At 48.0% G+C, this 23,189-nt stretch overlaps 1 protein-coding gene across 2 annotated transcripts in view; it reads right to left on the bottom strand.

Moving 5' to 3' along the window:
- Positions 1 to 2,570: 2,570 nt before the first annotated feature.
- FTSJ3 (FtsJ RNA 2'-O-methyltransferase 3) overlaps positions 2,571 to 23,189 on the bottom strand; it is a 28,655-nt gene continuing 8,036 nt past the window's right edge. Inside the window, exons 6-21 of one of the 2 annotated variants that reach the window (XM_084804664.1) lie at positions 22,383 to 22,577; positions 20,787 to 20,902; positions 20,202 to 20,306; positions 19,717 to 19,817; positions 18,026 to 18,106; positions 17,418 to 17,579; positions 15,373 to 15,508; positions 14,138 to 14,340; positions 13,289 to 13,403; positions 13,010 to 13,103; positions 11,703 to 11,859; positions 8,805 to 8,887; positions 8,560 to 8,662; positions 5,881 to 6,064; positions 5,509 to 5,603; positions 2,571 to 3,825 (exon numbers count right to left, since the gene is read on the bottom strand). In XM_084804664.1, coding sequence (XP_084660790.1) covers positions 3,630 to 3,825; positions 5,509 to 5,603; positions 5,881 to 6,064; positions 8,560 to 8,662; positions 8,805 to 8,887; positions 11,703 to 11,859; positions 13,010 to 13,103; positions 13,289 to 13,403; positions 14,138 to 14,340; positions 15,373 to 15,508; positions 17,418 to 17,579; positions 18,026 to 18,106; positions 19,717 to 19,817; positions 20,202 to 20,306; positions 20,787 to 20,902; positions 22,383 to 22,577 — 2,126 coding nt within the window. In that variant the 3' untranslated portion in view covers positions 2,571 to 3,629. The remainder of the gene's footprint in view (positions 3,826 to 5,508; positions 5,604 to 5,880; positions 6,065 to 8,559; positions 8,663 to 8,804; positions 8,888 to 11,702; positions 11,860 to 13,009; positions 13,104 to 13,288; positions 13,404 to 14,137; positions 14,341 to 15,372; positions 15,509 to 17,417; positions 17,580 to 18,025; positions 18,107 to 19,716; positions 19,818 to 20,201; positions 20,307 to 20,786; positions 20,903 to 22,382; positions 22,578 to 23,189) is intronic. The other variant, XM_084804665.1, reaches the window with a different exon arrangement.

Below are 23,189 nucleotides of genomic sequence, written 5' to 3'. Positions count from 1 at the left end.
GCCAACCAAATGCTTCAAGGAAGCTTGCAGCAGAACACAAGGGGAACAGTCCCGTCCCCCCCAGCCACGGATATCCAGTGGCATACTGCCACAGCTTCCATCTAGTCATCACAGCTAATAGCTAGTGCTTGAATTAAAAGGAAAGAGGGACTTCTAATGAAACTATAAGCCCCATCTCCTGATTTCTCCATTCCAGCTTAGAAGAGGTTGTCTCAAAGGGTAATTGGGGGTGGGGTGGGATCCTTCTATTCCCCATATAGTTCAAACACTGCTTTTTATAGACCACTCCTCCATGAATTTATCAAATCTTTAAAAAAAACCCATCTAAGTCAGTGACCATCAACTCTGGCGGCTGTGAGTTCCATAAATTATGTGAAGACATACTTAAGTCTGTGTTAAATTTACTGCCAACCACTTTTATTGGGTGATCCCAAATTCTAGTATTATAGGTGAGAGAGAAAAACCCCCTGTGTCCATTTCCTCCATATCATGCATATTTTTTATAAACCTCAATCATGTGTTGACACCGCCTCTGCCCCCGGGTGCCTTTTTTCTAAGCTAAAAAGCTCCAAATGCTTTCCTTGTAGGAAGGGTCACCAACCCTGTGCTAATTTCGGTAGTTCTTTTCTGTTCCTTTTCCTGTCCTACAATCTATGAGATGGGGTGCCCAGACCTGGAAAGTTTTGCAAATGCAGTTGCACTATAGATTTATATAAAGGTATTATGACCGTGGCGGCTTTCAATTTTTAATTCTTGTCTTCTCTTCTGAACTCGCTCCACACCGAGCCAATATTCGTATTGGCATCCACCCGGTTATAAAATTATGAACAGAGGGGAAAGGGAAGTTTTTCTCTCCCTCTTATAATTCAGTACTGACAAAAGGAAGTCCATCTGCACACAATGCATAATTCTACTGCAAGGTTTGGTTACGCCCACTAGGTTAATGGTTTTTTTAAAAGGATTAGATGTTAGAAATATCCTATTTTCTGTCATTTTCAAGGTGCTCTTTCTCTCATTTTCCCCTTGACTCCCCTTCCTCTGTGCGTCTACCTTTTAGAACATACGCGTAAGTAAAGTGTCTGTGTATTATTTTGATTTGGGTATAGGACCTAGCTAATATAGGCTCTCCATAACAAGAATAAGACAAAAGCATGGATGATGAAGCAGTCTGTCAACACATACTAGCCATGATAACTTATTGCAGAGGTGGGGGACTTCTAGATGTTGACCGACAACTCCCATCAATCTTGACCACTGGCCATGCTGACTGGGGCTGATGGGAGCTGTAGTCCAACAACATCTGGAGGGAAACAAATTTTCCCCACCTCTGCAATAAGAGGAAGACCCATCATTTTTATGCCCCGGCTTGTGAACACTGACCTGGTTTGTAGAGATTAGAAACAAGATCTTGGACTAGAATAGGCAGAACTTGATCTGATCTAGCAAAGAAATTCTTATACTCTTAAAATCACCCCTACGTCAAGACCGGATATACCACACTCAGTGCAATGTAAGCTTTGTACAAAGACAGCTCCAATGTTGCTGCACAAAATACTGGGATTCTGCATCCTTATTAGGGAAACTCAGCAAATATGCTTATATTTTTCTAATTGCCTATTTCATCATGCTGCTATTATTATTAAGTAATAATAATTAATAATATGTATATGCCTCCTTATCTGCTAAAAAGCCCTTCAGATGGTATACAACTATTTAAAACAATAAAACCTTAAAAACAAGGAAAACAAGAACATTAACACTATACATCTTAAAAGGTTAAATTGAAAAGGGGCATCTTCACACCCTTGCCAAAGAGCAAAAGAGTAGGGGCCACTCGTAGTTCTTGAGGGAGTATATTCCACAGTTTGGGGGCAACACAGTCCTGGAGGGAGTGGAAGAGGAGGTAAGTGTCAGGGTTGGATCGGAGCCCATAGAGTCCCAAAGCAGCTCTGATTCTGAGGAGGAGATACAATCCATGGGGGAGGAGATACAATCCATGGGAGAGGAACTCTCTCAGGTTTCAGAGGCACAGCTGGAGGGGGAGCCCCCCCCCCCGCTCACATTCCTGGGAGCGACAGTGACCCTGGCATGGAAAGGGAGGGGCAACTTGAGCTTTTAGTGAGGTGCAGGAGCAGGCACAAACGAGAGGTTGCGGGAGCCGAGCTTAGGCGCTCAGCCCGATTGGCTCGATGTCAACAACTGCGCCCCAAGGCCCCATGGGAGAGGGGGAGACTTTCCCCTCCTACTCCTTAAGTTCAGAGAGTTGCCGCACTTTTCCTCAAACGTAGACCAACTGGTGTCCTAATTCTTAGAAACCCCTAGGTGGCTGTCCCTTTGTATTTCCCCAGAGTCTCAGGCAATTAGCATCTGTAAGCTTCATTAGGTTGAATGGAATTAAAGCCTTGGAAAGCAGCCCTTTTGTCTGAGTGTTGATTCTGGCTATTGGAGGATTCAATAGGCTACAGGGGCATTCCTGACAATAAGGACAGGAATGAGACTTCCAAAACAAGACCCCAGGACATCCTGCTCAGGCTGCTGTCCCCTGTCCTAGGGTGTTAGTCCAGAACTTTGAAAACCTATCTTTGTTTATTTAAGAAATTTCTATCCCAGCTTCCCACTATAACCCTCAATATGGCTTACAAGATCAATAAAATAAAATATAAATAATGCAACTCAAAACAGATAAAGCAGTCACAGCCATGATAACAAGGGTGTGAAGGGCAACCTGTGGCCCTTCAGATGTTTTTGCCTACAACTCTCCTCATTCCTCACCACTGGTTAACCAGGGCTGATGGAAGTTGTAGGACAAAACATCTGGAGAGCCACTGATGCATTAAGTTGTCCACTGATGCATCATACCAACCAGGAAAGGTTTGTAGTACCCTGACCTATGATGGGTATACAGCACAAATTAGAACTGCTACTTGTAAATACTGGTATCTGTTGGCAGAAATTCCAAGATGTAGAGACAACCCAGCATTTGCATACAAACGGGTACGCAACTTGAGAAATGTACCAGTTCACACTCCTTTAAAGGCCCCTCCACCCATGGTAACTTCTCATATAGGTGGTGATAAGGTTACTGGAAACGATCCATGTGGCCACTGCAGCGTGTCCAACAATTGCACTAAACCTAAGTCATTCAAGAAGCCTTCTGGCGACAAATACCGTTATATTAAGGAATTTGTAAATTGCAACACATAACCATCCCAAACTCTCCCTGAAGGCTATCAAGGACACCTTTGCTCTTGGCAAGAAAACGAAAGGCAGCCTGAAAAATAGCTTTTGAGAAAAAATAGTTTAATAAAACACAAAGACGAAGGGCAGAAACCTTGAAGGGAAGATCTCCGAGGACGCAAGTGGACCAGGACGGCAAGCGCCTGCCCAAGCTGCCCAGCGCCCGTAAGCTTATACCACCAGCGCCTGAACTGCATACATCAAGGCACCAAGTACCAGGCAGGTGGGTCTCCAAGAAGTCCTGGTACATTCATCAGGCTACATCACAAATGCAGTCTATAGGACTTGCCTGTAAATGGTGTGTTTATATGTTCAGGAAGGTTCTTGTGAGATCCTGATATGTTCAAGGGATGCTGGAGAGACTCGCAACTGCGATGCCCCATGACAACAGTTTACTTCTGCCGCCGGCGTTTTGGCTTCTGCTCCTTGCGTTTCTGGGCTCTCATGTCCTTCTTGAGACGGCTGTCCACCACCTTGAAGTGGCCCTTGACTCCGGCAGGGCGCCGAACCTTCCGGCCCGCACCCTTCTTGGCCACAACGTAGGTCACCTGCCGCTTCTCCTTACCTAACCCTGCTTTCTTGTAAATGCTGTCGGGGAGAAAAAGAGGTGTGTGCGGGGTGGGGAGAGAAGTTATGAGTGAAGCTCTTCTCTTCAAAACCTCTCAAACTCAGGGCTTCCACTTCCTGAGAAAGCCACCTCCCTTCCCTGCCTGGTCAACCACTTTGCTTGTCACTCTAACATTCACGTTCATCATACTCGGCCAACTCCTCCACGGCCTCTCCCATCCCTTTGTCTCCATCTGAAACCCAGACTCCCCAGGAGCCCAGCCTATAACGAACGGGAGGGTGCAGGTTTATCAGGGCCCCCGAAAAAGAGGGCTGATTTAGCTCCATCTGAAGCTAAGCAGGTCTGGGCCTGACCAGAACCTGGATGCTTAACTGGCTTGGGAAACCTATGGAAGCTGCTCCAAAATCAGTGTGGTATAGCAGCTAGTGTTGGCCTAGGACTGGGGGAGACTTAGGTTTAAATCCCTGTTTAGCCAGGAAACTGAATGTCCTTGGGCCAGGCATTCTCTCTCACTCTAACCTATATCACAGGGTTGTTATGAGGATAAAATGGTTAGGGGCAGGAGGCACGTGAGCTGGCCTGAACTCATTGGAACAAAAAACCAACCAATCATCATCATCCTTGGAGGAAGATGCTTCTCTCAACTTTAAAATTGTGTTGAAAGATGATCTGGTCCATCACCTCAAGACATGCACATTAAAATAATTAAATTCCTCATTCAAAAGTATGTTAACCAACAGTGTTTGCTAGAGCTGGAGGGGACCTCAAAAGTCAGCTAGGCCAACCCCCTAGACCAAATCCCCTACCAATGTGGACATCTCGCCTCTGCTTAAAAAACTCTAATGAAAGAGAGCCCATCTCCTTCCCAGGTGGTCTCCTCCACTGCACCAACCAGGAACTTCTATGCTTAACTTAAATCAGGGGTTGGCAGATGGTCAATCTGGATCCACTGGTAAAACTCTGGGTGATTTGCAGTAGGGTTTCTGGCTCGCAGTTATTTAACAACAGCGCAAACAAAATTACTCCCCCACCACCCCCACACTGTCCTGTTGAAATGAAGAAAGACTGCAGTATATTTGTGTGGAACGACTGTGAGCTCTGTTCAGTTCTGGTACTCAAAAGTTAATTCCTGGGTTCAGAATTCTCTAATGTTAACTGTTAGTCTTTCGCACCAGATGGATGGATCTTGGAATTCCGGTAAAAAACAAAATAGATCCCATGTGCCTACCCCCAATCTAAGGCCTTTTTCTTGTATTTTGAACCCACTGATTTGAGTCCCATCCCTCTGGGGCAACAGCAAACGAACGTGTCCTGACATCTACGTCATTTAGTACCTTTTATTTGCCTCTTCTCCAGGCTAAACATACACAGCTCCTTCAACCTTTCCTCACAGCTCGTTTCAGTAATTTTAATATATAACCTGGAATGACTCAGGTACTCCAACCCAAGACATAGCTGGTTCCAGGAACATGGGGAGATCTCCACTGTCTTTCTCTGTGATGTAATCTTGTGAATAAAGGTGGCCAAGTTTTATCTGCACTGAAATCTATTGCCAAATCTAAGCCATTCAGGCACCCTTAGGTCACTGAGAAGAGCCTTACACCTACTCCTTTCTGAAGAGTGCAGCTCTTAAGAGGATATGAAATCTCTCTGGGAACCCTGCTAAGCTTACACAGGAACCCCCCAGGAAGCTGAAAACCCACCTGCGCAGCTGAGCAGCCTTCTCACGCTCCGAGATGTCCACAGTGTTCACGACAGACTCTGCTTTCTTCCTCATCTGCTCTGCTTTCTTCAGCATCTGTGAGGAGGGACAGAACCATCAAGACTGAGAAAAAGGCCCCAGGGCAGAGGTGAAGAGGAGTGCGCATGTCCACGCATGCGCATCCCCCGCCCCCGGTTCAATGCTTGTGCCTCCAGTTTGGAGAGCAGGTGATGGGAAAGACCCCGGCAAGCCACTGCCGATCAGAGGAGGCGATACTGGGCTAGATGGACAGAGTGTCTCCCTTGGCACAAGGCAGCTTCCTCTGCCGCGCATGTGCACGTGTGGCGCAAGGACAGCACACTGTCTTGCTTACCCGGCGCTTCTTGCGGGCCTTGGCCTCTGCCACTTTCTTGATGGGCCGAGCGTTAATCTCCCGCCAGCGCTGGCGATACTCCTCCACCATCTGGCGGTCCAGAGGCAGCGGTTTGCGCCGGTGCCGCTGCTCTTCCTGTGCAAACCACTCTGGCAACTCCCCATCTTCCTCGTTAAACGTGTATCTGGAGGGAGAGGACGCAGTGACATGCGCAAGCAGGTCGGCGAGAGCAGTGTTTTCCAAGCTTCTGGTCACAGAGGCACAGCTCTCGCCCTCCCTCCGGTTAAAATTGGAGGCCCACTTAGCTTTCACTCTCATAAAAAAGAAAATGGGAGGATGGTTTCAGAATCTGGAAGTGTTCCTAGGGTGTCTCCCGCTTGGAAGGAGGCCAGCTCAGAGCAGCAACTCCGGCAGAGATCCAACAGGCAGCTCAAATGCTTTGAGAGCAACGGAGTGACCTAAGCCACCCTCCCCAACATGACATCTTTCAGGTGGACTACAACTCCCACAGGCCCTTGTCATCATGACCATGGTCAGGGATAATAGGAGCTGTACTCCAAAACAAATCAATTATTTCAATTTATTTGTACCTCACTTTTCCCTCCAGAAGGAAGCCCAAAGCGGCTAACAATGTAATACAAGAACCATGTGGTAATTGCAAAAGACAAAACAATAGGAACAATTACTCAGCAATTAGAATGCAACAATAAACCTATAAATAAACTTTCAGCTCAGAACTTATGAGCACACCAATTCAGTTAATAAATGATTCATAAACAATGTATCAGTCAAGGGGATAATAAAATACAATCCATGTTTTAGCTAAATGTATACACACACACACCTATATCCTTACTCTAAAAGCCAACATGCTAGCCATGCAGATATACCATTAAGGGCGCAATCGGAAGCCTCCGAACTTGGGGGCTTCTGATCATCCAATGCAGGGAGGGAGAAGTGGTGGAGGCAGTCTTTGCCTCCCTGTCCTCCAGCCCTGTATTTTTCACCAGACTGGCTTTTTTGCCTGTCTAACAAGGGTGCTTCGGAGGGGGAGGGAAGGAGGCAGGAGAGGCCTCAGGATAACTTCTATCCTGGCCTCCCCAGTCTCCTCCCCTCCCCACCGACCCGAACGCCCCCTTTCCAACTCTCCGAGGCTGCTTTTCCAACCTTGGAGGCCAGCCGGTGCAGTTCTTTCCACGCTGGCTGTGAGGGAGCAGGAGCAGATCTCTGACTCCCCTTCCTGAGGTCAGAGAGCTGTCTCTGGCCTCAGATGGGGGAATTCCCATTCACCTCACTTCTTTGGCTTCAGAGGGTTTTGTCCACACACTCTGAAACTGACCTTCACGGCCATAAGGTCTAGAAAGACTTCCTTTCCTTACAAAGCTGAAAACAGATTCTCAAAGAGCTGAATTCTGCAAAGTCCCTCCTTAGACAGTTCCCCCAAACACGCATCCTTCAGAGCTTCAGCTGGAGCTCATCACCTCCAGTACCTCTGTCAGGGTTCCCCTTATGACCTGGACCCCCTGAGCAACCCCTTAAGGATCTCTTGCCTCTTAAGAGTCCCACCTTCCTTCTTTTAAACTTCCCCTTCCTAGTAATGTGGGGTTGAGGCTGTAAATGTGGGGTGATTGGCACTTCAGACCCTTGGGTTTTAACCACAACAGTGTATTGGTATGTTAAAGCAAGCAAATTACAACTAAAGGAATTTATAGAATAAAGATGAGTGATAAAAAAGGCATTAAGAGAAAGTTTCCAAAATGCAAGTTCCCCTACCCTAGCTGCACTGAAGACTTCTCCAGGCTGCTTCTTCCTGCTCTGGTCTCCTGCCTCTGCTTCACTGTCTCTCTCACTCTCCTTTCATACCCTCCTCCCTCAAAACCGAAAGTACTGTTTCAAATCTGAAGAAATGAAACTTAACTGGGGAATTGAAACAGAAACTTAACTGGAGAAATGGAACTACACCTCTCAGGGATACCCCCCGCAAAGCCGCCAGGCCTCTAAGCCTGAACTTTTTTCCTTTTGCCTCTGTAGGCCTCAGACCTTCAGCACCTCCCATTAGCAACACCTTCTATCATACTTGGAGTAGAGATGCAGTGAGAATTTGAAGCAGGGCTGCTCCACCATGCAAGCACCCTGAATTCTTGTGGGCACAACTTGATGTGAGCAGCCTCCCTCAGTTTGGTCCCCAAGTCCCTCTGCTGCCTGCTATGTCCACCCCCTTCCCCAAAGTTAGACGGTCTCCACGACCTTGTGGGAGAGGAACAGAGAAGCAGGTGCTGGAGGGAATTGGGTCCTTCGACCGATCCTCTCGAGGGTTTTCAAGCATTCAAAAGGCGTGCTCAAAGGGCCTGATTTACTTCTGGGGTGAGCACAAGGGCTGACTTGGTGTACGACCACAGTTTTAGAACAGAATTGCTCACCTCACGCTCGCAGCTATGCACTGCGCAGTTATGAAACCCTGGCCGAGTGCTCTTGCTAGGCGGTGGGACTGACCTGGATCATATGAATCTAAGTTCAGCCACCCTTTCCAGCCGCACCTCCGTCTCCAGTGGCCCTAAGCCCTTCCTCTGCTCAACACTCCTTCTCCCCATTGTATCAGCAGTGCCCCAGGAACCCTAAAAGGCAGTCTGGCCAGCCGCTGTCCCTCACACTGGGCCTCCTCACTGCCGCCCCCATTACCTGTTGAAAGAGCCATCGATCAAGTCTCTCTTGGCCTTGTGGGAGGTGGCGATGACCGCTCCGAGTGCCAGTCCCTCAGGGTCCAGGACGCGAGCGCGCTTCACTGTGGAGAGACACAAGGTTGAGCCAATCTTCCGGGCGAGTGCCCTGGCGATCTCCTCGCAGAGGCAGCAGAGAGAGCTGGGGGAGAGGCAGCAGAAAGAGCTGGGGTACAAGAGTCCTCCACCATCCCCGTTCCTGCTCACCTGGATCTTCAATGGGAACCACCTCGATACCGCTTGGCTCCTCCCGGAGCCGCTTCAGTCCCGCACGCGAGATTGGCTGCTCCCTAAATCGGGAAAGAGAGGGACGTTAAGAGACCACCTCCTCTGCCCTGTCTCATCGAGTTCTCCGAGGCAGAACTAGGAACACTACGTTAGGCATACCACCCACATGCCAAAATTGAAACAGGAACACCTAAAGAGGAGTTCCCAGCAGATGTTCCCTGATTCTGGGGTTTAATCCTTTGACATGCTTAATCCTTTAACAAAAGACTGAAATTATCACCCTGGATCATCAAGGGAGGAGTTCTACCTGTGTTCAGGGTTGATGGATTGCCGTGTTCAGAGTTAGGAGGGAATTTTATCCTATGTCAGATCAGCTAGTGTCTTCCTCCCACGCAGCTTAAAAACAGTGGCTGGGGGTGCGTGGTGTGGTGTGGGGATCAGTTACATGGGAAAAAGAGGTAACCCTTTCCACCCTGTTCCATGGCCCAGACAAAAACTCTATCTCTCACAACTGCTGTTTCTCCTGGAAGGTAAGGTGTGTGTGTGTGAATGTTAGTGTGAGAGAGAGAGGAGGAGAGACGGAGAATGAATAAAAAGCTTGGTGGGATTCTTGGTGGGACTGCAGTACAGGGAGGAAAAGTTAAACTCCCCCTCCCAACATGCTACTTTCCTGATCAAATTCCTCCCCACCCCTGCAGTTTTTAAAGGAAAACACTCAGACACATTAAATGTAATCATACATTTAAGTTGTATTGTCTTGGCCTGAGCTCTTCAGAGGAAGGGCAGAATAATTTTCTTTAAAGAAATAAATAGGACAGCAATGTTTTATCAATTAACTGATTACATTAAGAAGATGGCCCCCAATCAGCCAGCCGGCATAGTCATCTGTATTTTAAATTCAATTTATAGAACTGAATTATAGAAGCTCAAGGCAACCCATGTCATAAAAATGTAATGGGTTGGATCCAGACTTAGTCATACCTGGAGTAGACCCATTGAAATCAATGGCACTTAAGTTAAGCAGGTATACTCAAAGTATGACTAAGTCTGGATTGAACCCAATAAAACCAAAACCAACCAAATAAAAACAACACACCAGCAGGTAAACGCAGCCAAAACCAGAAATTTTTAAAAAGCAGATAAATCCCATTGTTAGTAAAATACAAGCACATGACTGGAACTGTCTCAGAAGAGGCATTCCCCTGCTGTGAGAAAGGAAGGCCAAGAGCAGTGCCTCTTCCAAGATGGCGTCCTGGTCATGGAGCATCTAAAAGCGAAGGACATAAGCTTTTTCTCTTGTAGCTACAGCTTTATCAATGTGCACATTTATGCTGATTTTCTTGTCAGAACTCATGTGATTCAACTACTTAAGTATTTTTTTAATTGGGCAAGAGCCCTAATTAACAACCTGCAGTTGTTAGCTCAAGAGACACTCTCCTGTAATGAACTTGTTTTCTGCTTCTTCATTCTATTTTTAACAGTAATTATTCAACATATCCTGCTCTTACCCTGCGCTCTCACCAAGATTAGTGATCAGGCCCATACATGTTCAGCTTCAGCCCCCGGTATTCACTCAGTGTGGTGTAGTGGACAATGTTGGATTTTAACTGGAGAGACCTGAGTTCAAATCTTCCCTCACCTGTGAAGCTCAGTAGGTGACCTTGGTTCCAGTTAACAGGCTTTTTGTGAGGATATGTGAAGGGCAGGAGAGCGAGGAAGGCAGGCAAGCAAAAACAACATCAGAGCCTGTTCCAGCTAGAATGCCTCCACACAGGGCCACCTACCATCAACCAACCCCGCCCGCCATGTGGGAAGGATTCCCAGACTGTTCACTGAGTCCCACACAGTCTCTGGCTTACCATGGTCTGCATTGCTTCACCTGATCATGTGGGGTAGGTGGGTGTCACCTTACTTAGTGGCAGTATCTCCCAAGCTGACATTTTGGTCCTTCCACTCTTATTTTTTTTTTTTTTTTATATATATATATATATATATAGAGAGAGAGAGAGAGAGAGAGAGAGAGAGAGAGAGAGAGAGATTCTATCTATAATTAAATCCCATCCTTAGGATGAGTGAGATGATGAATGAACTTGGGCTTGCATACTGAAGGACCTTTTGTGAACAATGGAGAGAGGGGCATTGCACAAGAGAACACAACTCCTTCTCCCCATGGGATATTTATATGGGAAAGAGTAACAGAGACACATCTGAGGATATCGCTTGGTTGGGAACTAACCCCTGGGTGTCCCCAGCCATTGACAATCATACCTAGGACTATCTGCATAACTCCATCCCGGGTTCTACTTCATAGAATCATAGAATCATAGAATCACAGAATCACAGAATAGTAGGGTTGGAAGGGGCCTACAAGGCCATCGAGTCCAACCCCCTGCTCAATGCAGGAATCCAAGTCAGAGCATCCCTGACAAATGGCTGTCCAGCCTCATCTTGAAGGCCTCCAGTGTGGGAGGTCATGCTAAAGCAGGTGTGGCCAACTTGTGGCCTACAACTCCCATCAGCCTTAGCCAGCAGAGCCAATGGTGAGGGATCATGGGAGTTGTCTAAAGGGCTGGAAACGGGCTTCTTTATATACAGAAAGAGAGCAATCTCAATACTTTCTGCTTTTCAAAGCCTATTACCCACTCTCGGGCCAAGTCAGACAATTAATTAATTAATTAATTAAATTTCAATTCATTTCATTTCTATACCGCCCAATAGCTGAAGACAACACGTTTAAATGTTATACTGATCATCCTGCTCCAAAGAGAACCATTGCATGGGCTCCCAATACACAAGCTCAAATCCCCGTGCCCCCCACCTGCAACAGAGGAAGCTCTGCAAGTGTTTGCCTTGCTGTGCCCCTCATGGTTTGCTTACCTGTCTTCGTCACTGTCGCTGCTGTCACTCTCCTCGGTGTCAGAGTCCTTCTGCTCAGTTGGGACTTTGGTTCCTTCAGGCTCCAGGCTTTCTTCAGGCATCGCCTCTGGTACAGCCTCATGCTGGGGCAGCTTCTTCTTCTTCGTATTTCTGGAGACTATGTAGCAGAAGACCACAGATAAAAAGTGAGGAATCTGCACTCACTCACCCCTTCCAACAGTCCCCTGAACTCACTGGCACAAGACTTGTGAGGGAAAGAAAGAAAGGAGCAATCTCAGCTCTGAAGCTTCGGCAACAAGGGAGAGGGCCTTCTTGGTGGTGGCCACCCAACTGTGGAATGATCTCCCCAATGAGGCCTGCCTGGCACCAACATTGTTATCTTTTCGGCGCCAGGTGAAGACTTTTCTCTTTTCTCAGGCATTCAGCAGCACATGATGAGTTTTAATCGATCCTGGATTTGTTTCATGGTTTGGCTGATTGCTCAAAGTTGTTTTTTAGATATATGTTGTCTTTGTGTATACTATCTATGTGATTTTTATATTTAAATTTTGCATACAGAACTTTTAATATTCTAACCTTTGTAAACCACCCAGAGAGCTTCAGCTGTGAGGCAGCATAGAAATAATATTTTTTTAAAAAATTAAGTTTCTCTCTGTCTCTCTCTGTCTCTCTCTCTCACACACACACACACACACACACACACACACACAGAGCTGCCAGACATATAAAATATTACCTATTGTTACTGGGGGGGCACAGCAGGGGGAGAAGAGAGAGAAAACAGCACTCCATTTCCTGGTCTACAGTTGCGCTACCCCCGAGTAATGATGGCCACCCATCTGGATGGCTTTAAAAGGGGGGTGGACAAATTCCTGGAGGAAAAGGCTACCAATGGCTACTAGGCTTGATGGCAAGGTGCTCCCTCCAGTCCCAGAGGCAGTGAGCCTGTGTACACCAGTTGCTGGGGAACATGGGCGGGAGGGTGCTGTTGCGCTCAGGTCCTGCTTGTGGGTTCCTGGTCGGCAGCTGGTTGGCCACTGTGTGAACAGAATGCTGGACTGGATGGACCCTTGGTCTGATCCAGCAGGGCTCTTCTTATGTTTTCTCACTGGTTCATACCTTCATCTGGATTTGCCCTTGCTCTTCTTATGTTCTTATGATATACAAGGTCACTAGTTTAGCAAACGTTCTACCCAAAGTTTTTGCAGTGCCCTGGAACCATTTCAAATGTTGCCTTTCCTCTCCACCCCAGCTCCATATTCTCATTCATCACCAGGCCCAGACATACAGGTCCAAATATGGTTTACCAGGCGGGGGTTCTGCCCGGTTCTGGGACAGGACTTGTGCCTGCCCAATCTCCAGCGCCTCGTCAGCATCGTCATCGATCCCAGCAAAAGCTTCCTGGGCAGCAGGAAACACAAAATAAAGTCAAGGCGTAGCATCCCTTCCCGAACAGCTGCCCACCCTGAACAACAGGGCCCTGATCCTGACAGCGGAATCCCCAAAGGGCCAATCCCACAAGAGCGCTATATCCTCACTTGGCCAGGAGGAGGGAATGACTCGTCTCCATCATCAGAGATGCTCACCTTGCCAAACCACAGGCTCGCCCGACGCTGCTCACGCTCCTCCTTGCCCTCCAGCGGCACCAGCAGAGGATTCCCAGCCTCCGTGCCTTCCTCCTCCTCCTCCTCGCAGGCAGCTCTACAACACATCAATCAGAGCTCCAGGGAAGCCCCAAACACCGAGGCAGACACACCCAGCCTTGCACCGATAGGGCTGGTGGGGAGTCTGGAGGTCCAGGCAGATCCTTGCCGCTTCTAAGGGCTGCTATTGGTAGGAACAATGAAATCCCCCCTCAGCAGCTTACTGAGGCTTAATTGCAGAGGGCCTGTTGCCCCCTTATTGCCCCAACACTTGGGAAGAGGGCAGACCACCTGCTCTGCACACAGAAGGCCCCAGTCCAGTTCCCAGCCTCTCCACGTCAGACCGGGAAAGGCCCTTCCATGAAACCTGGCCTGTCCGTGTAGACAATACGGGGATAGAGGGGAACAATAGTCTCACCGGGATAAGGCAGCTTCCAGAGTTCCTGTCTCTCCACAGTGATGGGAGCAGGATACAGGCAAGGTGGCCTTCTACCCCCATTTTCTTTCCCACTGTTTCTAGGAATCATGTTATTTGCAGGGTGGGCGAGTGCATGCATAGAGCTGCCCCTCAGGTTAATGCCGAGCTCCTGCACTGACTTCTCCAGCACCCCCCACGCCACAAGTCCTCCTCTCTCCCTGCAAGTCAGGCAAGAGTCAGGGAACTGCGATCTTGCAGCTCCCATGTTAACGCTGCTCCCATGAGCAGACCACACGCAGGAGCAGTTTTCCCCTCCTCAAGCCAGCCGCGTCGCAGGCACCCATCATCTCGCGCCCCCCAGTCTCCCCGCATACCTTTCCGGGACATGAGCCTGCTTCATCCGGCTGGATCGCTCCGCCACCTCTGCCATCTCCTCGTCATCCAACTCGCTGGCCAAAGACACGTCATCCTCAGAGTCTCCCTCTTCTGAGAGTGAGAGGTCATGGTCTGCGTCTGCTGCTATCTCCACGAAGGAATCAGCTGCTGCCATGTCACCCTGGGCCACCTCGTGCAGTAGCTGGGAGCAGAAGAGGCACGCATGTCTACGGACCTGCGGGCATCTGCCTTACAGGCATGGCCTCCTTCCTGCTGCAAGTCACTGGCCTCGTGGACCAGCTTCCTTCCTGCTGCAAGACACTGGCCTCACGTGGACCAGCCTCCTCGCTGCTGCAAGACACTGGCCTCATGTGGACCAGTGTCAGGGTGGACACTGAGCCCATAGAATCCCAGAGTAGTTCTGATTCTGAGGAAGAGCAGTCGCTCCTGGGAGAGGAGCGTGCTCATCCTTCCCAGGGCCCACAGCTGACGGAGATTCCTCCCACCGGCATTCCTAGCTTAGATAGCAGTCCAGAGAGTGACAGAGTGCGGGAAGCAGACTTGATGGACGCGCGACGCTGACGCAGAGAGCGGCACCAAATAGAGGGCGCAGAAAAAAAGCGTAGTGCCCGGTTGGCGCGCAAACAACGGCTGCGCCCAGAAGATCCAAGGGAAAAGGGGAGGGACTCTCCCTAGTCCTTAAGTTCAGGGATCTGCCAGTAATTCCCTTTCAAACGGGGACCAACTGTTCCAACTTAGGGCATAGGTACTCTGCTGCTCAGATCTAGTTGCTAATGGTAGAGTTGTTAAGTTATAAAAGAAGAATAAAGCTTTGAAAGGAATCCCTTTGTCTGTGTCTGGACTTGGCTACTGGATTAGACTGAGAGAGGCCTCCAAGGAGCCCTTGACAACCAGCCTCCTCGCTGCTGCAAGACACTGGCCTCATGTGGACCAGCCTCCTCGCTGATGCAAGACACTGGCCTCATGTGGACCAGCCTCCTCGCTGATGCAAGACACTGGCCTCATGTGGACCAGTGTTCCTAACCTAGTGTGCTCCAGATGTATCAGACTACGACCCACCACTGTCTGCCATCGTCCCCTCCCAGCACTGCCCACTGCTCTGGCTGGAGATGATGGGTGTTGTAGTCCAATCCATCTGGAGAGCACCAGGCCGAGGAAGGCTGGTTTACACCGCTCCCATGTCCTGCGTATGTTTGCCATTCTTCCCGCTTACCTGACTCTTGCCAATAGCCCGCAGGGAGAACATCCCTGTGTCACCATCATCAGCGACGGAAACACCAGGAAGATCCATCTTCAGCTCGACACGCTCTCGCTGGCGCCGCCGCTCACGCAGGATTTTGCGTTTCTTCCTGGCAACGAAGGAAAAAACAGAGTTACACGCACACCCCAAAGGCCGAAGCTGCTTCTTGTTAGCTCTGCTCTTGCTTTTCTTTTACTGGTCTTTTTGAAGTGGATAAAGGAGGGATGAAGATGGAGGAGGGTAGATTCTTCTGGCTTTATTAGGGATGCTTAGTGCTTTTTAGCAACAGAGCAAGCAAGCAAGCAAAAGTTGATTGTAATTAGAAACCAGCTATTATACAACTTCACATAGATGTATTACATCCATCCCCTTGGCCTTTGCATGTGGGTGCAAGGCCAATACAAGAAATTCAGCAGTTCACAAAGTTACATATTTGTTAAAGTCATTTAATAAAAAGCATAACTTTTCAATGGGGGACTGTCCTTTCATGCGAACCAACAAGGGAAGGATATATATTTTCCTAATGTCAGAGTAGGTGTCACACTCTAAAATAAAATGGGTAATATCTTCCAAAATTAAAGTATCACAAGAACAAACTCTGCCTTCCCTGGGGATACCAACAGAGAAGTTCTATGCTTGAACTGTTTACTAAGGTATAACGGTTAAAGAAATCAGAGTAACAACTGTAAATATAGAAGGAATGGGAAACACCATTAAATGGACATGGCTGTTTAAAGTAATTAAAGATTTAAAACCTACAATCCTTATGTTCCAAGGAACACATAAAGCAAAACTTACAGATGGCTTTCTTAATAGCCAGTGCTGGGGACATAAGTATTTAGCTCCAGGGTCTGGAAAATCAAGGGGAGTTGGGCTATTAGTGAACTGGATTTTACTCCACATAGTATGTTACAAGGAAGGAAGATATAGTTTGAACAAGCAGGATTGGTCACCTCTGGCTCTGTTTACAGACCCAATATTAACCAATTACACTTTATGCATAAAGTATTGAAAACATTTACAAAAACAGCCGTTGTAGTAGGAGGAGATGTTAATTGGAACCTTCAAGAGGTAGATCCAGAGGCATTGGACAGATAGATTTGGAGCCCTATAGGTAATATTCAAACTGTACATGAACATGCCCAGGCAATTAAATTTTATAATGTAATCCATACATATGATGGGCAGAGGTTAATCCAGGGGACTTTAGTTATACTTTTTATTTCAGACCCCATTGATCTTTTTCACATTTAGACATACTTTTAGTATCCCCACATCTCTTGCAGGAGGTGGAAAAAGTAGATATCGGTCAAATTAAAGTAACGGTTCATGCTTCAGTACCACTTCAATTTAAATCTCAATTTAAAAATAAAGACTGCTAGGAAAGGGCTGTGGTTTGGGAGGAGCTGCTGTGCGGAAAAGTAGCTCCTCTGAGCTTTGGAGAAACCGGTGGAACTGGGCACCATACTCAAAGATGTATAAAAACCCCATTACACACCAGCCACTCTCAGAAGCCAGTTCCTGGCTTCCTCTAATGGATGTATGCGGGGTTCCCAACACCACCAATGGCCATGGATCAGAGGGGTGTGTGTGTGTGTGTGTGTGTGTGTGCGTGCGCGTGCGTGTCTGTGTGTCTGTGTGGGGGTGAGCCCTCCCTTGTTATCTGAGAGAGTAGCCAATTTCTTCCCTCCTCCCTTCAGCTTCCCAACTGTGTTCATAAACCTGGGAGGAGAAAAACCGAAAAGAGCATGCAAGCCACGAGAGTCAACCTCTTGCTTCCCAAAAGGGCTCGTAAAACTGGGAGAAGAGCAGGGTGGGGAGGAGGAAGAGGGGAGGAGGAAGAGGGGAGGGAGCACTCCACACCCAGCCAATCAAGACACCTTTGAAGAGTTCTTACGATGCCGAAGCCACGCCCCCAATCTTGGTTCCTCTCTTCACAGTTCTTCATCGCTGAGGTTGGAGCAAGAGGTGGCAATTATGGCCCACAAACACCCCTTTCCTCATGCCCCCAAACACACCTCTTTAGTTCTGCCATCTCTTGAGCTTTGAGCTCAGCAAGTTTTAGCTCCAGCTCTTCCTCCTCCTCTTTTTCGTCTTTTTCTTCTCCACCCTGGGTCGCTGGAACCACCTGTCTGGGCTGCGTTTCTTCCTCTCCTTCCCCTTCCTCGCCAGAACTCAAGCTGTAAATGGGGAAGGAGACCTTGTGGTTATTCTTTATTTAAAGCCTTTTCATCCTGCCCTTCAGCCGAAAAGGCTCCCAGAGTGGCTTAACATAAGATCAGTAACGAACTGAGACAGTCCCTGCCCTCAGGTTTACAATCCAAGAGACAAGACGCAAAAGGGAAAAAAGGGATGCGGAGGGACGAGGAAGACAACCAAACTCAGGCATCAATTCTTACAGTTACAAAGCCGTTCTGATGACAACCAGCTGGAATGGAAACAGCTGAGGGAGGGAGAAGCGCCATGGAGCTGGTCTCTCAGCACAGTCAAGGAAGCGGCCCTGTTTGCCATCTCTCCCTCTGCTGCAGCCTGGTGGAACGGCTGCTACCTTGTACATCTCCCCTCCCCAGCTTATGGCTGGTTGCCCCACAAGTGGAACATCCAGGGTACAGCCCAGCTCTCTTACTTGATATCTATTTCCTTGGCCTGTTCTTTCAGCTTCTTGACCAGGAACCGTCTCAGTTTTGTCCTCCAATTCAGCAGGGCCCTGAACAAGGTAAAGAGGACAGTGAGACCGTGAGGCTAGCCACCCATTTTCGAACAATGCCCTGATGCAGCTAGAGTGGGCTGAAAGAAACACCGAGTTGACAGTGATCACAGGGGTCGCTCTGGCTGTCAACAAGAGCTAGAAGCCCCCTCCGCTTGCTTTGTCCTCATATCTGTACCCGTGTGCTCGTGCCATTATTCAGCATAAGTGCAGCAGTGGCTCATAGTGCAATGTTGGGGGCAGAATTGTGTTTTGATTTTTAAAAAAGTTTCTAGCCCCTATGGCTGCAAACTGGAAGCGCACAGGCAATGTCGGCCAAAATCTCAGAAACCAGAGGGATTCTGCATACGGTTTCTGAAGGTTGGAGATCTGGTCGTTTGCATAACTGCTTGTCCCATCCCATGATGGGTAAGACCAGAATACAGGACGCTAAAATACTAAAGAGAACTGCAGAATTTTGCAAAGAGAGAGAGAAAAGGTAGGCCCAAGTGCTCCATTTGCATAATCTATGCAGGTCACAGCAATTCTTAGCACAGAGTTTGGATTATCTGCCCACAGATATATTTTTTAAAGTTTTCATCACAGCGTACATATGAGTGGGTTGTATCTCCCCATTCCTAGACCCGTTGCTCAGTGCAGAGTACATTCTTTGTATGCAGAAGGTCCGATGTTTAATTCCTGGCATCTCAAGTTAAAGAATGGCCCTCTGCCTGAGACCTTGGAGAGTCCAGTAAAGGGTAGACTGTACTGGGCTAAACAGACCAGTGGTCTGAGTCAGTAAAAGGCAGCTTTATAGGCTCACATACTGGCTGAACTCTGCTTACCTACTGATGGGTAAAACATTCCCTCCCCGCCACGCGCATACTCAGTCCACATGATCACAGCATAATTCTCTCTATTTCTGATGTTCAGGCATGAGAGTTGTTGTTTATGTAGCCAAAATGGCACCATCCATGCACAAGACTGAGATACCGGTAAACTCAGAAAAATCACAAGGCTTGCACAAATACCAACAAATCTTTTAAGAAAAAACAAAGGGGGAACTCCTGGAACAGCTAAATGGGGACTGAGACTGCTGACTGAATGTTGTGGGGGGGGGGAGCAGATGGGAGAGAGAATGGAATGGCGTATCATGGAGGAGGGCATGGCTGGAACAGTGAACAGGAGCATTCCACACTGCAACGTTTTGTTGCAGGTCCCACTTACGCTTTCAAAATTAAAATCACATCACGGCTTAAAAAAAAGAAGAGTATTAAGGCCTATCAACCATTAATTTATCAATGACTATTAGCCATAAGAGCTGGAAAAGAAGCTCCATGTTCAGTTACGGTAAAATTCCAATGACCAGATAGTGGGAAGCAGCAACAGGGGACATCCACTACCCTGTTTGTCTCAGGGAAAGCACACAAGCATAGCATCTAGCTGGTCACTGCAGCAAGAAAAAATGTGGCGCGATCGCTGGTGTGACCTAGCAGAGCAGTTCTTATGCTCTTGCCACACATGTTCAGGGGCTCAGGTTAGGCTTTTCCGGCAGCTGAGACATGAAGATGGACCTTGTTCCTCCCTTGTTCCCTACATCCCAATCCTATAATTTAAGCCACCAACTGTACCGGAGCTCCTTGCGCCCCAGAACACGGATGTCTCGACAACAATGGCGCACTTCCTCAGAGGTGGCACTGTGGCGCTCCAGCTCTTCATTGTCCAAGACAATCTAGGAGGCAAGGGGCAGAGCAGAAAAAGCAGTCAGATCTCTCCCAACGTCTACTAGTCATGATGGCTGTGGATTATCTCCATTGTCAGAAGCAGCACGCCTCTCAATACCAGCTGCTAAAGAACACGAACGGGAGGGTGCGGTTGGACTCACAACCTGCTCACAGGCATCCGGTTGGCCACTGTGGGAACAGAATGCTGGACCAGAAGGGCCTTTGGTCTGATCCAGCATGACTCTTCTTATGTTTTCTCACTGGTTCATACCTTCATCTGGGTTTGCCCTTGCCAGAGTTCTCTGTTGCACAACACTGCTGCCATTTTGATGAGCCGCAGCCCTTCCCATCCCACACAGTGGAACATCCCATCACTGCCACCCTGTCCTCACCTCATTGGCTTTGGCCAGGAAGTCCACAGGGTTTGAGGCCTTCAGAAAGTCAGTGAGCATGCAGCGGTTATAAAGAACCGTGGCACCATCTTCGTATCCTTCCGCCTATTTGAAGGGAGGACAGACAAAATGAACAGAAAGACAAGTCTATGAAGTGTAGACTTCAGCTTGAGTCGTGGTTCTCCACCCCGCCCCACGTCCCCTATGCACAAGCCTAAACCCCAAACCCTTTTCTCTCAACATTCCAGATGTTAAGAACAGGGGGCTCATTGACTTCCTCAAATCCATAGGGTACCCCTGTGCTCAAGGGGGTGATTCAAGCTCTCATGGTTGCAGGCAAAAGCATGGACATTTGTGCTCACTATCCAATGGAGAAACCTAAAGGGAGGTAGACAGAAATTACAAGTACTCCATTCCCTTGACAGTTCCTTATCCTTTCTCCCATGGTTATTGTTCTTAGCCAGTTGACGTCAGAGAAGGGTAATCTTATGTTGTGAGAACCTTACTCAGAGCTCCTGATTGTCTCAGAAGTTGAGACAGACATTTCGAAACAAAAGCATTCCTTAAAATTTCCCTCCCACTCACCTTTGGCTTCTTCTGGGACACCAGTTCGGTCACGGACTTGGCCTGCACCTCCACTTCCTTGAAGGCAAACTTGGGGTCAAAGAATTTGCTGTCAATTTTATCTGGGGCCAAATAACCTGGAGTGGGTTGGCAGTGAAGAAAACGACAATTTATGACAAGACAAGCTATTATTTATTATTCAACTTTTTTGCATCCTAGAAGTCAAGGAAGTGTACATGGGTTTCACAAGCAGCCGTCCACCCAAGCACTGACTGGACCCAAACCTGCTTAGCTCCAGCAGGCTGGCTGCATTATAGTCCCTGGCACTACACATGGGAATGCATGAGTAACTGATTATAAAATAGTTACATATGATTAATCTCCAACAAAGATTGCCTTTTTGAGTTTGAAAGTTCTGGGACCATCTGATAGTGTCGTTTTGTTTGTGATGTTAATTATTAAAAGTAGGAAATGTACAGAGTCACAAGAAAAAACTCAAATAGGGAACAGAAAAAAGGTACAAATCTTGATCAAGGAAAAAGATAAAAAAGTTCAAGGATGCAATCCTATGTCCATCTACCTGGGAGTAAATCCCATTGAATTCATTGGGACTCTCTTCTAAGTAGGCAGGCATATTGTTGTGCTATTAAGAATAGATGAGGATACAGATGCTGTTTAACTGAAGTGAAACAACTTCGGACCCAATCCGTGCCTGGACTGGAGATCCCAAGGACCCATGTAGGCTGTGTTGAGTTTTAAAAGGAAGAACAGAATAAAAGCATACAATACATCAACAAAATTAACATGTTCCTAAGGAAAAGACAGTTTCTTTTATGGATGAGAACATATGTCATTATCAAAAGCCAGCATTTGGTACTAGAAGAAAAACAATCTTTAGTATTGTCTCCCAATAAAATTGCAGAATCCCTATTATAGCTGAATAAGGCCCACATTGCAATGTTGATTTCAACCCCTCACTATCTGCTTCTGCTGCGTGTAGTTTGTTTTTTTAACTGCTGGAAGGAAAGCCATAGTAGTTTCAGCTGGAGAGACAAAGTTACTGGAAGAAACACCAATTTTTCACATTTCCTTTTCCATTGCACCTGGTCTAGGAAGAAGGGAGCCGATGCATCGATGCAGTGTCCATGACAATGGGGGCACAAGTCCGTTAACAGATCCAAGTCTCAGGCTTGTGCCTCACCCTCAGCCCCTCTGATGACCGTGAAGGCTCATCCTGGAAGCCTCACTGTTAAGTCTTGGCGCCTCTCTGGCATCCCTTAATTTGTGAAATGCAAAGTCCCAAGGCTCAAATCCTGCCTGTCTGCAGCTGTGATTTCTAACAGCCCTCTCCAGGCTGCAAATGCTGTGGCTGCTCTGTGGCAAGGGAAAGGCCCTCTGCACATCAGCACACTCCACATATCCCGCAGCAGAGCCTGGCAGGGCACTCAGGCTGCAAGGCTAAGCCCCAGAGGCACAACAAAACCCTGCTGCTGCTTGACTCGATGCTGCTACTCTGGGGGTTTGGTAAAATCCAGCCATTGCCTGCTGGCCTCCTTGCTACCGCACTGGTACCCCAGCTTGTGCCCTCTGCCCCCTGCTCCCCACCCCCGGACTCACCTTGGCAGACCACAAAGATCTCGGCTGACTCATTGCGGGAGGCCTGTGGCTTGGTGGCTTGCACCTTGCGGAAGAGCTGCTGGAAGATCCACAGCAGGGGCTGGTAATCGCGAGAACGGAAGACCTTGGTGATGAACCAGCCGCCCTTGGACAAGAAGTCGCAGGCCAGCTTGAGTGCCGACAGCGTGAGGTTCGCTGAGGGAATGGGGAGAGCAGAGGGGAAAGGGAGGGAGTGAATGCTAGGGATGTACGGATCGTGTGACACCCGTTACGCCTGCGTTTCGCAGACTGTCAGGTGCCCTTTTTTTCCTGTCAGCCGCCCAGCGACGGAATCAGATTTTTTTATTATTTATTTATTTATTATTAAATTTATTAATCGCCCATCTGGCTGGTCACCCAGCCACTCTGGGCGATGTACAACATACAATAAAACAGTTTAAAACAATACAATTCTACAATAAAAACATTTTCTAAAATACCCTAACCCACCCCAAATGCCTGCCTGAACAACCATGTTTTTAATGCACGATGGAAGCTCATTAAAGAGGGGGCATGACGGAGTTCCCTAGGGAGAGAGTTCCACAGAGTGGGGGCCACCACAGAGAAGGCCCTCTCCCTCATCCCCACCAGTCTAGCTGTCCTGGTTGATGGGACAGAGAGAAGGCCATCCAAGGCTGATCTTGTTAAGCGGCCTGTCTGGTGCTGCTGGAGGTGCTCCTTAAGATAGGCTGGGCCAGAACCATATAGGGTTTTAAAGGTCAAAACCAACACCTTGAATTTGGCCTGGAAAACAACTGGTAACCAGTG

Source organism: Heloderma suspectum, chromosome 6, assembly GCF_057233095.1.
Source record: "Heloderma suspectum isolate Gila_16-S chromosome 6, 16-S_ref, whole genome shotgun sequence".
NCBI classification, from domain to species: Eukaryota; Metazoa; Chordata; class Lepidosauria; order Squamata; family Helodermatidae; genus Heloderma; species Heloderma suspectum.
The sequence above is the reverse complement of the archived record's forward strand: the minus strand, read 5'-3'. Positions and strand labels throughout refer to the sequence as shown.